Genomic DNA, 16,482 nt, shown 5'->3' with positions numbered 1-16,482 from the left:
ATGTAACAGAGAGGGGCAATCAGATGTCCCTTTTTCAAAGGGTTCAAAATCGTTGTGGTGGTTTCCAGCTCCTGCTGCATTCACGCTCTAACTTCCAGCTTCCCCCTTCCGCTCTTACCCAGACATCCCAAACCTTTCCCTGAGAAAAGCAACCTATGCATAGCCCCCAAACTGCTCACCTGATGGGGGTGAAACAACTGACAGTACTGGGTAAATCAATTACCATTGCAACAGCATTGCAGCTTCAACAGTTACTTACACATGAACAACCTGGTTCCCTAGGGATGGAATTGCGCCGACTGACTTTATCAAATGGCCAACCACATACACAATGGAGAGGTAGATGATCGTCCTGTGAAGAGAGCAAACAGCAGTGACTGAAGGTGCTGGGTGATATACGATCTGAAAACAGAGTGTGCCTGTGTTTCCTGATATGGCAGGTCTACTTGGCAGATGCACAAGGAACTGATTAGTCCATACGCCTGATATTGCATGCAACTATAATTCTTTTGTGTCAACACCGAACGCACTGGAAGAAAGAGATAGGCAAATAGGTTCAGATTAAGAAGAAGGAGGGATAGCCCCTGCTTTCTTCACCGAGGTTGCTGGGCAGAATAAACTAACAATGTTCCAGTACGTCACACATGGAAAGCTGTGAATAGAAGGGTACTATTCATATCCAGCTTCATTTCCAGATTACTAATAACTGGCATTTTCTAGCATGTACCTAAATGAATCCTTAGTTTGGAAGGTATCTATAAGGACTGTGGCCCACATTCAACCCACTTGACCAACACATCCAAATTAGGAGTGTGGTTTCCCTGTTATAAGGGAATGATATATGAGTACCTCTGAAGTATTATTGAGCTCATCTATCTGCCCCCTCATCTTGGGGGGGGGGAAGGAAATCTGATTAGGGAGATGAAGCTCTTGAGTGTACTCCATTCCTTAAACATCTTCAGGATTATCACATGCCTACGTATTTATGAGCAGCACAGACACACACAGAGGAAATGGAAGGACTTGTTAGGATGGAGGCATTGGATGCTCTAAAAGGAGATAGGGATTAGCATAGGGACTTATCTTCTCGCATCACCATGCTGCAAGATCAGATATCCTCAGATAGCAATAAACATGGCTATGAGACATTGAATAATTGTTAAACCCCCCCGCTGTTACTTTTCATTCAAAGGGACAAGAGAATGACTGAAATTGAGCACAAAGCACAAGGGAAAAAAGAACATAAGTAACCCCTTGGAACTTCCTGTGGGAGAGAGGTATCCCAGTTTGTTTCTTCATGTGGAGACTCACGTTGCCAGGTGTGCTTAGTCCTAGAGAGACAGGTCCAGCTACACTTCATCACTCCGACAGCAAGACTTCTCAGGCAGTGAATAGACAGGACCAAGAGAAGAAAGTCCTCTATCCAGCTGCTCACCATGATTCCTTGGGGCAGACGATGGCCCCACAACTTATCAGTGTAAGGAAGAAACCCTAATCCACTCAGGGAAAATTTACCTGGTTATGTGCTGAGGGAGATGATTTGAGTGAACCCAGCTGACTTTCCCTGGGGTAAAAATGAGTGTGCTCACACACACCCTATGTGGGAAAGCATAAGTGGGGTTAGTGACATCTTCACCTGAAACTGCTAGATCCAGAAGATGACACTCTTCCTCACCTTCTTTGAATCTGTCTCAGCAGCAGATCTTGGCAAGCTGAGGGTTAATCACCCTACATCTCAACTTCCAAAGGTGTATAGGGAAGGAGGGTGGAGAAAAGGCGTGCTCATGACATTTAATTTGTACAAATTATTTTGTCCCATATCAATCCTTGCATGAAAGAGGAGCTCAGAATAGCATAAGCAAACAGACCAGCATTTCCTCCATTAACAGAGAGGAGCTGACCTTAGTAGGTGCATCTTTGCTGAACCCTGAGCTAAATGAGCCAGCCTCATAACAAGGAGCATGCTCAGCGCTACCCTCATGCAGACTGCATGGTGCAGAGTTGTCCTTACTTACTTGTATTTCCCCAGCCATGAGTCTGCCATGATGGCTCCAATGACAGGCGTGAAATAACAGAGAGCGGAGAAGGCATGGTACACAGAGGTGGAGAGATTCTCATCCCAGTGGAAGAAGTTGATGAAATACAGTGTCAGGACAGCTAAAAGGAAACAAGCAAACCACATCAGATAATTAACATACATCTTCCCAGGTAAGCAGGAAACTACACTATAGTGGCCAGAAAAAATACACTGATTTGTCTAGCAGCTATAGGCACTGTTGTGAAAAGATCTGTGCTTTCAGACCTGTCCCTGGTATCCCGACACAGAAAGATCTCAAATGAGATATATGAGTATTAGCCTTTCTTTGCTCATACACATTTATATATAGCTGGAAAAGATGTTTTCTAGCTTATCTTACCCTAACCTGTAGCTTTGCTTATGAATATTTTCTATTTGCAAGTTACAGGCCTGTATGATTCAATTCTTAGATGCACTGATTTCACACAGCTATGAAAGACATCAGACACAGGAAAATCAGATTCAAGACACAAAACCATAAAAAAATTGGAAGGGACATTTGGAGGTGTCTAATCCAAACTTCTCCTCAAAGCAGGGCTAGCTTCAATGTTAGGGCACATTGCTCATGTCTGCATCCCAAAAATACCAATTTAACAAAGACCTTTGACAGACAGTGAGTTCACATACAGCACAACCCTGGGACACCAGATCAGTGTGCACAGAAACCCAAGGACAGAAAGTTGCTTCCCAGACATGGGACACGTACCTCTCATGCCATAGTAGGAGAAGCGCTCACAGAACTCATTCACCACAATGAAAGCAATGCTCAGGGGGTAGTTGGAGCCACAGAGTTTCTGTGGGAGACAAACCAGAATATATCAGCTTTGTGAAAGCCTTCACTCCAGCAACATATCCCCATAATGCCCCAGCAGCAGAGGCGAGCCCAGTCCAAAGCCCAGGAGCCCACAGCTGCCTGACTACCTCTTTGCCGCAATGTGAAAACCCACTGAGATGCAAAAATACCTTCAGATGCCTTTCTTCTGCATTTCGCACTTAAAGCTACTGCCTGCTGCCTTGAAACTGCTGCCTCTCCTAGTACTAGCCCTCACTTCAGCAGTTCATAGACCCCAGGGTACTGCTCCCTGCTGCATCCTTCCACCTGAAGCTGCTTCTTCTCCTGGGATAACCACCCTCAATCTCTGCACCTCAGTTGCACCAAAATGCATCACGGCTCACCGAGGCAGAGCATCAGCCCTGGCTGTGCTTCACTCCCTTCCCCATTCTCATGCATGGCACTCATTTTGTATTCCAAGAACACTGTCACAGCTATGGATAATTCAATCTATTAATCAAAATCAAAACAAAACAGTGATGGTTCAAACCTGGCCACTGTATGAATGAATCCTACTTAAATCTGGGTAAAATCTGCAGTCTCTAAGTTAAACAATGCATTTAAACATATATGAGTCTTGGCATGACCCTGAGTGTGCCTCAGTCCCTCTTGCTGCCCCCTGCACTCTGAGCAGCAGCTGCTGAGCTTCACTTCCTCACAACGGGGAAAGCAGGTTTTCAGAGCACCATCCAGCCTCTCCCAATTAGTGGGAAAGAGAGGCTTGTCATACACTAGGTGATGCATGGGGGGGGGAGGATATCAACAGCTGCATTTATATTTATAGTTTTAATTTTTCAGTGGCCATAGCATGGGCCAGTGAAGTAAGATGAACTCTTCACATGCATTTCTGCTCCTGGTGTCAGAAATAATGTATTCCGTATTTCTTCCTAGAGTCCCAAATGCAAATACAGATACCAAAATAGATGTGTTTATTCAGGTTTATTCCACCACCAAGAGACCTGAGCTTATTTGGATCCCCAAAGGAATGGCATCAAGGTTACAAGATTTTAGTTTAATGATGTTGTCTTTCCCAAGATTACACAAGAACCACAAAAGAGAAGAGACCGGCTGTCAAAAAAAAAAAAAAAAAAGCCTTCCATAACTCAACCCAACACTTCTAAACACAAATATTTTTGTTCTTTTTTATGTATCTTTCACTATGTATGAGATGCCTTTTTATTAAGCAACCCTTGGCCTCTTTGCTTTACTTGGGTAAATATGTAATTATCCATTTTATTATTTACTCTGAAACCATCATGCCCAGCATATGGCTTGTAAGACAGAGTGGGCTCCCTTGGAAGCTGCACAAGGGCTTCCTGCTTTTAGACCAGCCTCAAAATGGTGGTGTATACAAGCTGTAAATGCACAAACACACACACAGAGTATTTTTCTCCAACAAGTTCTTTGTAATTGAGAAGAAAAGCTGTAAAAGGCGAATTACATTTCCTGCAGGTACTTGCAGGTATTTTTGAACCTGGAAGTAAAAACTATGTAATAGGTATAATTTTATTCCTCACTTTCACAGACCTTGCTATTATACTCGTGATATTTAATAACGTTTGGCTGAGATGCAGAGTGTAACTGTTCAAACCCACAGGGCCAGGTGTCGGGAACACTGCTCCCTGAAATCACCACTATGCACTCCGACACACAAGCTCTGGTGGATTTAGCTGCAGCGGTTTAGGGTATCACGTGCCAGGCTGTGACCTGTAGTGACAGAAAACCTGGTGGTGGCCCACTTCTGCCGCCCCTTCTCTGGGACGGGCACCCTCTGCGGAGGAGTGGAAGCAGGCAAGAAAAGGAAAGCTGGAGGCAGCGGCTCTTCCCAGCTAACCCTGCCCACGTGTGAGAGTCAGCACCTTCAGCAATTGCTTACTAATGTGGAACAGAGTAGGGCATTTACAAGCAGGAATACTTCCATTTGGCACATATGTCATGAGATGGCACCAGCACATGCACAAACCCTCATGTATTCTCTTGGCTATATCACTGACCTGCCTGTGGCCTGCCCGGGCATCCAAAAGTGGGCAGCTTTCATCCATGAGGGCAGCCAGATGCAGTTTGCTCGCTTTCGCAGAGGAGGACCTTGCTCAGCAGAGAGCCCCAGCAAAAGCAAAGAGGCTAAGCCTGGATTCGCGAGCACACAGGTACTCTGCTGTGCTTAGCTATCAATGTGAACCCGGGATCTGCGGGATTTTGGAGCTCTTAAAGATACTGTGGAAGTTGATAGTCTGTGTCTTTGAAAAAAAGAAAGGTCATTTAAAGTGCCAGTTGCAGGAGATGTTTGCTTTCACCTCTCCCTCTTGTTGACTAGCTGCAAAACAGGATTAAATTTATGTACTTCACAGGAGCTCTAGTTATTTAACAGTTAATGCCTGCACAGTACTTAAAATTGTGAGCTAAATACTGGGCTTGCTAATGACATGACTGACTGAGGGCAATAAGAGCAAGTATTACAGTATTGTCCTGCAAGACAGAGCACATACAAAACAAGCCCTTTTCTCCCCAAAGCTGAGACAGTGTACAATTTTTAGGGGTCAACCACTCAATGAGAATTAGCCTGAAAAATCTGCACAAGCATCAAAGTCATAAGACAAGAAACATTCAGACGAATCTGGCTTTAAATCACAGCCAGAGATTTAAACCCGAGGCTCCGGCACTACGGGAGGGCTCTGGTACGCACATCAGTGGCCCATCCTCAATTCCTGTCCTTTCTTCTGCTTGGCAGCATCTGCAGACCCTTCCCTGGTGGGTCTGATCAAACTAAATAAACAGGCCAACTCCCTCCCTCCCACGTACAACATCCCCCTTTACTTCAGAGAAACTCTCCCACAAGGAAAGGGGCGTTCAGGAAAAAGGCAGCAATCAAAACCTTTTTTCCCCAAAGACTCAGACAGCTCATTTTTTCCCCTTTAAGCTGCCCTTTCTTAACTAAATCAGGTTAATGGAAGGATTTTTGCCTTGAGTTGTTAATGCTTATTCCAACCCTCTGCAAGAAAGGGTGTTTGTCTGTCTCTAGCCAGAGCACAGCAGAGGAAGGAACAGAGAGATCTTGCAATGTTTAGAGCAAGCTGAGCAGAAAGCAAAGAAAAGGAAACCAGCTGTAACACTCACCGGGGATTTTTTCTGAACAGGGAAATCTCCTTTGGGGGGATCATCTCCTGCAGAAATAAAAGTGAACAAAGTTTCCTTGGATTCATTTCTCTGAAAAGCGTTCATCTCCTCTCTCGCCTTGTCTCCCACCATGCTATGTGGCCGTGGTGAGTTGACTGGGAAGATTTCCAACCTCAGGCATGAAGTTTGATTCAGTTTGAGTTAACCCTAATTGAGCATATTTCTGCAGCCAGGGCAGAAGAGGGAGGGAGGTGCTACTATGAAAGGCGACTGCAGAGTTCAAGAAGAGTGAGAGAGTGCAGCCTAAATCATTCATGGGTTGGGGCTGCCAGTACTTTGTGGCACAGACCTGCTGTTTGCTTGGCATGCCCCCAGCTATCGTACGTGCATCAGCCCAGCACAGAACTGTATGCTGAACAGATGTGAGCTGAATAAAAATTCCAGGTCCCAGACACCTCTGAAGCCTGCAGATTTAGGAGCAAAGTGTGCTTCTCCCACCCTGTTTGGTAGTGACAGGTTTATTCTGCAGGGACTGCAATAATCTCCTTCCACTGCAAAGCCACACTTCCAGCCCAAGTTGTAACCACTGAAACGCTCACCATGCCAAACCCTCAGATATCAGGATGTCATGGATGCCTGCACTGTGTTAAATCATTTCTTTGCTATCCCAGGAGTGAGGTGACCCAGGATATGCTCCCGCACCATGTTCCCAGAACGACCTTGCCTTTTCCCAGAGAACGGTTTAATCTGGAGGGCACAGCTAGCATCTGAGAAACCTCTGTCTCTTCACCCTATATCCAGAAGGCCTTCTCTGGGCTTCCTGCATGGCAAGTGCTCCCTACACTGGGCTGGGAGCCCTGGGATTCTCAACACAGCTACATAGACCCAGGTCCCTGCAAGCACCCTGTTGTCCCTCCTCCCGCTGCCCTTCCCCGAGGGAAGCAGAGGAGTTCTTCACCAGTCACAGTTACAGAGCAAAATCCACAACCTTCCCATTAACCATCCTCAGGAGCTGTGGCTCTGCAGTATTCTCAGTGCAGGGCAGGGTTTTTTCCCCTTATATTCAGCTTCTTTAAAAGGCAAATGTACAAAGAACATTACCAAATATTTTTCACTTCTGTTATCAGCAAAAGTGCAGACCATACCCAGAATCTGCAGTTGGTACAGAAGTCTCTATAAACTCAGCACTAGCTCCGCTACTGAGTTGCTGCCAGTGTTTAGGCATCATGGAAACCAGGTTTGCAGTTGACATACTAGGAAAGAGGCCTTTGCTCAAATCACAGATTCTTAACTTGGCTTCAGTCACTGCTAACAAGACTAGGGTAACACTTGGATAAGGGCCTGGGATGTTGCAGAGTGCCCAGAGGAAGCAGAATTGCTCTCCATGTTCCCTCATGTGCTCTGGCTCTGCTTCCGCTGAAGATCCCCTGTGACCATGCCTCGCTCCTGCCAAGCATAGGGGGCAATAGTCCAATCCTCAGATGTGGCCAGGAAAGTCTACCTATTTCCCTCTCCCTTTTTTTTCTCTACAGCTGCAGCAAAATGACAGTTTGGTACCTATTCTGTACTGCCCCAGATCCAGCTCCTTCCCTTCAGCCCTCAGTGTTTTGCATGCCTATGCCCTTGCTTTTCACTTAGGTCACTTCTCAGGTATCACAAACAGCCTCTAGGGAGGTAGGACTTGGTAAGGCCATTTCATGACAGGAGTGCTGCAAGAGTGACTCAAAAGCAGACCCAAGGTTGGGCACAGTGCAAGGAACAGGACTTGCGCCTGCTGGCCCTGCCTCCTGCACCCTAGGCCAGCATGTTCCCTCAAGTCCTGCAAATCCGATCCTGCGTTCAAGGCAGCAGAAATACTTGAGCCCTCTGGTGATATCTCTTATTGTACTGAGTATCTTTAGACAACTCCCAGTAGAGGCCTGCTGCGGTCTGCCAGTGTACAGGTAAGCAGTACAAACACAGCAGCAAAGTTATTAAAGGAGTACAACAAAAGCACAACAGAAAAGGTTTCGCCATCTCTTGTGTCAGGCTCCCACACCGCTGCAATGTGATGCCTTAATATTTTCAGCATCCTGCAGCTATATTTTCTCTGTGTGTACACAGCCCCGTGTCTCACATAAGCTAAATGATTTACTTAATACCAGTACAAAAAAACATATCAGTCAGTGGGATGAGCATACTACTTATCAAATACACTGCAGAGATGTTTAGGTCATTAGCCACCAGAAGACATTCTCAGACAGAAAGGGGAAAGGGATTCAAACGGCTGGTAACAAATGGTAACTCATGGCAAACAGTGAGAACGAGTTAAGGAGAATAAATCTGCAAGCAGCTCAGACACAAATGAATTCCAAATAAGGCTCGCTAGAAAGAGACTTGTGTGGCTGGGCTGAAAATCAGGAAGGAATTGTACCACAAATGAAAATAAGGTGGCATTTCTGAAGATAACTATAAATAAACAGTTCAAGCATGGAGCAGTAGAAGCTGAAAAGCTAAGGCAAAAAAAATGAATTACAGCTAGCAGGGGACACAAAAGCAATGAGAAAAGGTGTTAGAAATACTGTCAACATTGGAGAAAAATGAAGGAAAATGAAAGTCTTATTTGAACTAGAAAAACGAGCAAACAAAAGCTCATTCAGAGACGTCAGAAAAGTTGTATCATTTTTGTCTCAGTTTTCACAAAAAAAAAAGCTTAATTGCAACAAAATACTTAACATCATTAACATGAGCTGCTAGGAATATGGGTGAGAACAAGACAAAAACAGCCTAAAGAATATTTAGATACATCAAATGCGTTCAAATCATTAAAGCTTGATGAAGTTCACCTTCAAGTACTAAAAGCAATTATTGAACCACTACCCTTGTGAAAGACAGATGGAGGATAAGCATCGCCACTGTCTTTAAAAAGGCAGTCTAGGACAACCCAGGGAATGCTAAACCCCTCAGCCCAGTTTCCATAGCTGGAATGATACTTGATCAACTAATCCCCTTAAGCACCAAAAGGAAAATAAGGATTACAAAACACCCATTTTGAACTAGAAAAAAATAAGCGTTGTCAAGCTAGATTTTTATTCTTTGGTGGCACGGTAAGTGGAGCAACAGCTAGATGAGCTGTGGATGTGACATACCCTGACTCCAGGATCTCTAAGGTCTCACAAGGAAAAGATGGTCCAGATGAAATCCCTATATAGTGGGCAACTGGGAAATCCCTCTCAGAGTAGCTATCAATAATTTGTTGTCAGACTGGGAGGGCATGAAACACAGGTTCTCGGCATTTCCATGAGCAATGAGAACATCAGAATAGACAACATGCTACTAATGTTTGTGGCCGAAACCAGGACAGAGCAAGCATGGGGGAGAACCGGGTTAGAATTCAGAATGCTGATGCTAAATGGGAAAAACAACTTCATGGCTCTGAAGTGAATAAGATGTAATTCAGAGAAGACGACGGGCAGAACGCTACACCCACCCACTGATAGGAAAAACTACTGCCACGCAAGGGAGCAGAGCAGGGTGCCCCCCACTCCAAATACATGGGTAAAAGGTGATTCTTTTGCCAGAAAAAGAGATGCACTAACATGGATGCCCCTTGAAATTGGAGATGCTGAACACTATGTCCACCTTGTGGCCCTAGGCCTTAAGGCATCAGACAGTCCAGAAGAGAGTGACAAGAATGAGCAAAAGTTTAGAAAACTTGGGCAAAGACAATGACGTGGAGATTTGTATTTGTAGTGGCCTAGGAAAAACAAGGGGAAATACGGTGGTGACAGTATTTTACATAATCCAAGGCTGTTCAGATCAGAGACCAACTATTCTCCATTTTCACTGAGGATAAGATAAGAAGAACTGACTTAATTTTCAGTAAAGACGACTTGGGGCCTCTTTTGGCCAAATTCCCTTTCTGCAAGGACAGTTGAGGACTGGAACAGAGGCTGTGGGGCTGGAGCTGCGGTGTCTGGGGAATCCCTGGTATCTGTTAAGAACATGTCAGGGACAGACTAAATACATTGGCTCTTGTCCCAGAGCAGACAGATGGATGAGGTGCCCTTCTGAAGTTTTCCCTCCTGAATTTCTATGAAAATCATGTGCTAAACAACTTCAACTGGTAAATGTTAGAGCAAGGACTGTTCCCTTTAAGATTTCCTCCTTTCCAGGTTGTCTTTTGTGCAAGTGGGGAATCTGCACGATGATTCATGCTTAGATGTAATATTCAGCTACCAGATGTCTTGCATAGCCAGAAGTCCCCATGAATATATTATTCTATGACTTCCGGTTCATCATTTAAATTTTTTTCAGCTCCCCAAATCCACAGGAAAACAATCTGCATTCTCCCTTTGCATTCACAGTCCTCACACTCTCACTGCTTCCTGCTATTTTACTGTACACATTATTCTGTTTATAGTCATTTGATCTGTTCATTTATACCTGTCATCATTTTGTGGTACAATTCCTTCCTGACTTTCAGCTCAGGCACACTGGTCTCTTTCTACTGAGTCTTATTTTGAATTCACATACTTTTATAGTACTTTTACCATATCTTTGTTTTGCTCCTCTTCTCTTTCTCTCTTTCCAAGATAAGGTTGTAAGAAGCTAGATAAATGTCTGCCAGCAACACACTGGCTCAATGACCTGGCCCTGGGTGGACAAGATAACCTCTCCAGGTCTCTTCTGGCTTATTTTCTTCAATTCTTTGATTACATGAAAGAACATGGCTTAACCAATTTAGACAGACTGAGACCAGTTTCCATTATCAGCAGACTTGTCTCAAAGATCAAAGTAATTTAACAAAAGTACATATCAAATCATTTGAACAACCAGGAAAAGATGCCAGAAGTCTTCAGTCCTTCATCTTTGCTCTATCCATTACCACTAGCCCTTATAGACTCAAACTTGTAAAGGTATTTACAGTAACACCACTAATGATACCAAGTGCCTAAATCTGTAAGAGTCTGCCATGTGGGCACTACTCAACCTGTAACAATCGGAGAGAAACTTCTTGTCCCTTCTAGTGCCTTTTTGCCTTCAGTTTCTTCTATGATTAGCAAGAAAAGGTCTTAAAAAAAAAAAAAAAAAAAAAAAACCCTCTCACCAGCTTGAGTTTCCTTTGCAGTTTGCAGCACGCCATCCTTCTCTGCCATGCCTGCTGTTCCTTGTGCACTGGGTGACCCCCGGCTCTGTTGTACTTGAAGAACCTCATTGAGCAATCCTGGCTTTCACTCGTCAATGTTTCACTTCACAATAGCAAACATTTCGTTACCAATTAAAATAGTTAAACCTTCATTTAGTTTTGATCTCGAAGTCCCACTGAAGTCATCTCCACTCAGTTCCAAAACACAGAGAAGCCACCTTTCTCCTTAAATACCACCTCACACTAAGGCTGCATTGCATCTTTCACAAATGTTCTCAAGCAAGCGCTTTGCATTGTAGCTACAGTATATTTCAATAAAATTACTATTTCTGGATGAGAACAGGCATTGGACCTGTGATCTACAGCTGGCCATAAACCCAGACAGACTTGTGATGTTGTACACCAGCTTTAGAGCTGGCCTTAACTATGTCCATCTGATAGTAGTTAAGGTTATGAGAAGAAACAAGATTTCAGCACCTTTTCACAGACTGACTTCAATTCCAGGTTCTTCCTGTGTCACGCAGGAATGCAGACATTACACTGAAATGCCGTTCTCCCAGGCCCTTTTCACCTTAAAGCCATCAGCTGCCTGAAGGAGGATCAACATTTTTTCTGCCCCACTCCTGTTGTGTTGCCCCAAACTGTTGTGACTTCCTTTCAGAGAGGCTGCAAGGAATCTCCTCCACAAGGGAAAGCCCCAGACACGTTCTGCAGATAGAGCAATGACTTGCAGTGAAACTGTGTATTCAGCAGTGGAGCAAAATGGGGTCTCAGTCACCACACACCATGGCCCTGAAGCCATCTGCATCTTCCTTCCACCCTCCACTGTGCCAAAATCCCTGTCCTACCTGCTTCATGGCATGGTATCTCTCATTATCTCCTCATTACACAAAGTACACTTGAAGTAACAAACAGATATGCAGTTCCCAATGAATTCAGCTATTAGTGAACTAAGATTGACCTAGGGGAACTGGGCAGGTGGACTAGAAAGACGCATTAAGGAAACATGAAGAGACATGAGAGCTTTATGGGGAAAAGACACATGTAGCAACAGCTAGTTACATGTGCAATAGTAAGTGGTCTAAGCTGATCTCAGACCACATTCCAAAAAATGAAGTGAGGAATACACTCCTACAGGTGGTGAGTCATTTGACAGCAACAAGGGATGCACTGGCAGATGTGAATAGAAGAAGAACAACATAGACAACTCATAAAAAGAAGATGGTAAATTGTAAAGAGGCTTGTGAAAGGAGCATTGAAGCAAAACTGCAACTTTAATTACGGCTACAAAAGAGCAGGCTATTCTCACAAGATATATTAAAGTAAAGAGAGATGGTGAGAAGGATTAAAATCCAGAATGTAGGATGCATGGCCAGAAGCCAGAGTATTAGTCGTATTATAAGTAGATATACCACAGATAAGTACAAAGTACAGCATGGCAAATTTAGCAGCATTAGACACTGGGCAAGCACCGTGAAAAGCAAGCAGAAAAGAAGTATGAGAACTATAGGCTAGACAATGCAATAAAGAAGAAAAGCTAGAGGGAGAATAGTTGCTGGGAAGAATAAAAAGCTTTCCTTGGTAATACTTGTGACTTCTGTTAGAAGATTAAGGGGGGAAAAAAACCACAGCAGGAAAGGATTTTTTAGAGACTGTCAAAGCATGGAAAAATTAGGATATTTCTCCTCATTTGGAGGAAGTGTTCAATCAAAACACAAGAAAAGATAGAGCTGATCAGCTGAGGCAGGAAATGAAGAAAACCAAGCACAAACAATGTACAACCATAAATGTAAATTATTTTCTAGGCTATCGTAATGGGACTATAGCCAAATCACTGCATAAATTGAGAGTTGGCTCTGGAATAAGATCTGTGGTCTTTCAGAGCAGACCACTGATTAACAGTAAGCAAATACCAAGGAAGGCTAACAAATCACATGGAAAGTCAGGAATAATTTAACTATTCATGCTGTTGGTAAGGAGATAGGCTCAGTGACCTCTTAAATTCCTTTCCAGCTATTTTTTCCTCCAGTTCTAAATTATACTTTCTGTTATGGGACAGGGTATCATGTCCCGACTCAGAGCTGACTGGTAGCACTGCAGCACTGATTTCAGTGGGTTCTAGACCAAGAGAAAAGGGACATCCAGGTGCCCCAGGCAATCCAGACTGATAGAACGTGTTGGGTCCCTGGGATGTTTGAACATGCAGTCCTTCCGGCTCGGCCTTTGTTTCCCCTGCATCCTTTTAGTTTTTCAAGAGTTTTTTGAATGCAGCTCCCTTCTTAGAGACAGTCCCTGGCTGAAACAATAGCTAAATACCGATGTGAACCAGTAAAATGGAAGTCAGCAACAGAGAGTGCTGGGGGGGGGGGGGAGGGGGAATTCAAGAACAGGCGAGCTAGGATAGGAGCAAAAAGGGAATGTGAGCTCTGTTTCTAATATACTATTCAGGGCTGTTATATCATGAGGGTGTAAATGATAAATTCTGAACATTTTTTTATGCTTCTAACAAACAAGGTGTGTTACAGTCTCCCATGTACCCAACAACACAGCTGCCTGGCTCAGGTGTAACCTGAACTCTTTGTTTGAAACCTGAGTAACAGAGTTGGCTTGAAAACAAAAACCTGAAAGTCTACCCCATCTATTTGTCTGGGGCTGAGGCTGGAAATTCCTCTTCACAGAGCGAGATTGTGGGAGGTCCCTGCAGCTAGAAAGAAGAGGGATGTGGGGGGGGGGGGGGGGGCAGGACTTTGGAAAAGCGCTTGAGGACTGTTTGGTGTCCTCAGGACATTTTCTCCCTGCTGATATCAGAACCAGGATCTTACACAGTGCCTTTTAGCAGCAGGTCCTGGGGCATTTCACGAAGCAGGTATCTGCGTCTCCACTTCAGAGATGAAAAAAAGAGGGTAAAACCAATGTAATGAACTAAGACTCCACTGAAACCTCCTGCGTGCCAGCCCAGTAGTCTATCCCTTAAGCTGACCTGCCTGTAATATTGTCACAGCAAAGAAAAGCTAGACACTGATTTACTCTGTCACAGGCTCTAAGGACAGCACAGCTACTGAGGAGGATGTTGCAGCTTGTGACAGCCTCAGGTCTGGAGGAAAGCTGAAAGATAGCCACATCCAGTGTCTCAGTCGGCTCTTGGATGCACTGCCCTCCCCTCCGTGCTCACTTCTAGCCTCAGGGGCGCACACTGACTTGGAAATTTTCCTTTTTGTACTGCCCCCTCAGCTAGTCAGTAGCTTTTTCCTGGTGGTGAGTCCTGCGGCCTCTCCCACCCAGCTTCGGAGTTAAGAGCTGCTTTCACTCACTGCTAGACTATCCTTCAGCGAGATGCAGCTGGTAACAAGAAATGGAGGAATCCTGTAACTAATCTGTTCTCCACAGCCAGCTCGCAGGGATGCCCAGCTCCAGGAGACTGTCAGACAGCAGTGGAGGGCACGCTGGCTACAGGACGCTGCAGCAGGACTGCTGGGTTCAGTTCCGACTCTGCTACTTGCCAGACACCTTAAGCAAATCTTTGAAGTTCCCTAGCCTTAGCTCCATTGGACATAAAAAGAGAATGGAGCAGCACTGATCTCCCATTTGGGGTGAGAGGTTTCACTCATTAATCCAAATACAGGACTAGGAAAGCCTTAGAGAAGGCATTATTACTGTGGAGCTTTTTTTGCATGCACTCACACTGAACCACCTAATTGTTTTATTCTTTACAAGTTTCCCTGTATTGGGAGACAACACACTACACAGACATTTCAATCATTGCCATAGCAAAGAGGGTATTCTCACTGTATCTCAGCACGCAGCTGATTGTTTGCAGCTTAAGCTGGACTGCAGTTGTGTAATCAGTGTTTTATCAGGGCAAGCTGCCAGGGTCAGGTAACATGTAAAGCCCAGAATATTTCTGTCCTGATGGAAAAAGCTGTAGATCTGATCCAGAGAGATCTCTGCTCTATGGCAGTGACCTCTCTCATGTCTAAACACAGACAGATATGCCCTTCTGCAATCTAGGGACTGTCACTCCTACTGCAATTTTAAGCAGATCCTCCCGACCAGTTCCCTCCACTGCTGCACCAAAAGCTAGGCAGATCAGGGGCTCATCCAAGACTCATTAACTCTGGTTCCCTGTGTTTTCATAATGAACTCGCAGTGTTATCCATTCTTTCCAGCCCCCCCATCACAATTGTGGGGACTGATTTGCTAAGATGGCAAGTGATGGTAACTCTCACCAGCTCTAGTGGGAAGTGCAATCACGTGGGCCTTCTGTGCATCAGGTCTTAGAGGAAGAGCCAGAACATCAGAGGCCTTTTATTCTTTTTTTTTTATGTTGGTCTAAACATACAGCCTTTGGGTCTCCAGAGAACCCAAAATTTGTCATGTAATTCATTCGGCCCTGGCCATATTGTGGAGTCTGCTCTCCACTGGTACTTGTGTCAAATCCCCTTTGACTTGCAGGGGGGAGGCAGGATTGTACTCACATGGAAGGAAGAATTTATATGGGCCTCTTTATGCTTCCTCCCCAAAAGGGATCCACTTCTCCTAGGAACTGAGTGACCTCCAACCCAACTGATGTCAGTGGGATCAGGGCTGCTCAGCCTTTGCTAGATGCCGTCCTCACAGCACATATTTCTTCCCTCTGCTCCACGTTCCCTCCTCCCAGAAACATCCCTCCTGCCTCAGCATGGGATTGAACCCATGCAAATACTCTGCATGCTTCACTTGTGCAAAGAGCAGCCCTGAGCAAAGTAATATTTCTCACGGCATAAGCAAACTATCTCTGGTATAGAGCCATGCACAACCCACCAGGCAGGCAGCAGCCATGGCACTGCCCCAAGTAGAGGGCAATGGTGAACATTGCTCCGACTGCACCTGCAGGCTACCAGTCTGCTGTGCTGCAAACCAGCAGAGCGTTGCTGGTTTCAACAACAACCAAGCAGGCCCCACTGGCTTTTGAGTTATTGCAGACATAGGCCCAGAGTACGAGTCCTGTTCCAACAGCAGAACATTCAATGAAGTCAAATTAGGCCACATTCATTCTTCAGGTTACCACACTCACCTCCAGCTCTTCCATTTTCCTAATCCATTTCTAAGCAGTTACTCATGCATTATAAGTATACAAGCCCTCCACAGATTTCCAATATCTTCCTGTGGTGAGTTATTAGCTATTTATCTGGTCATACTTTACATTTATTACTCACTAGCAATCAATCTCATCTGTATCTGAGCAAAGCAAAGTGCCCAGATCTGGCGGAGTGCAGGTTTCAGCAATTCCAACACTTGTTCTCTTCTTAAACCTATTTCCCCAGAGAGGACCCCTACCTTGCAAACAGGAAA

The 16,482-nt window shown here is 44.7% G+C and overlaps 1 protein-coding gene across 8 annotated transcripts in view; it reads right to left on the bottom strand.

Moving 5' to 3' along the window:
- The window catches only part of SLC15A2 (solute carrier family 15 member 2), a 59,547-nt gene that overhangs the window by 38,200 nt on the left and 4,865 nt on the right, over positions 1–16,482 (bottom strand). For 5 of the 8 annotated variants that reach the window (XM_067299291.1, XM_067299293.1, XM_013960687.2 and 2 more), the window contains exons 1-4: positions 6,024–6,168; positions 2,784–2,871; positions 2,016–2,157; positions 260–352 (exon numbers count right to left, since the gene is read on the bottom strand). In XM_067299291.1, the coding sequence (XP_067155392.1) occupies positions 260–352; positions 2,016–2,157; positions 2,784–2,871; positions 6,024–6,155 (455 nt within the window). In that variant the 5' untranslated portion in view covers positions 6,156–6,168. Of the gene's footprint in view, positions 1–259; positions 353–2,015; positions 2,158–2,783; positions 2,872–4,903; positions 5,147–6,023; positions 6,169–11,112; positions 11,178–16,482 lie in introns of those variants that run through there. The other 3 variants (XM_067299295.1, XM_067299296.1, XM_067299294.1) reach the window with 3 other exon arrangements.

The sequence above is a fragment of the Apteryx mantelli genome, chromosome 6, assembly GCF_036417845.1.
Source record: "Apteryx mantelli isolate bAptMan1 chromosome 6, bAptMan1.hap1, whole genome shotgun sequence".
Classification (NCBI taxonomy): Eukaryota; Metazoa; Chordata; class Aves; order Apterygiformes; family Apterygidae; genus Apteryx; species Apteryx mantelli.
This window is presented reverse-complemented; position numbering and strand designations above follow the sequence as displayed.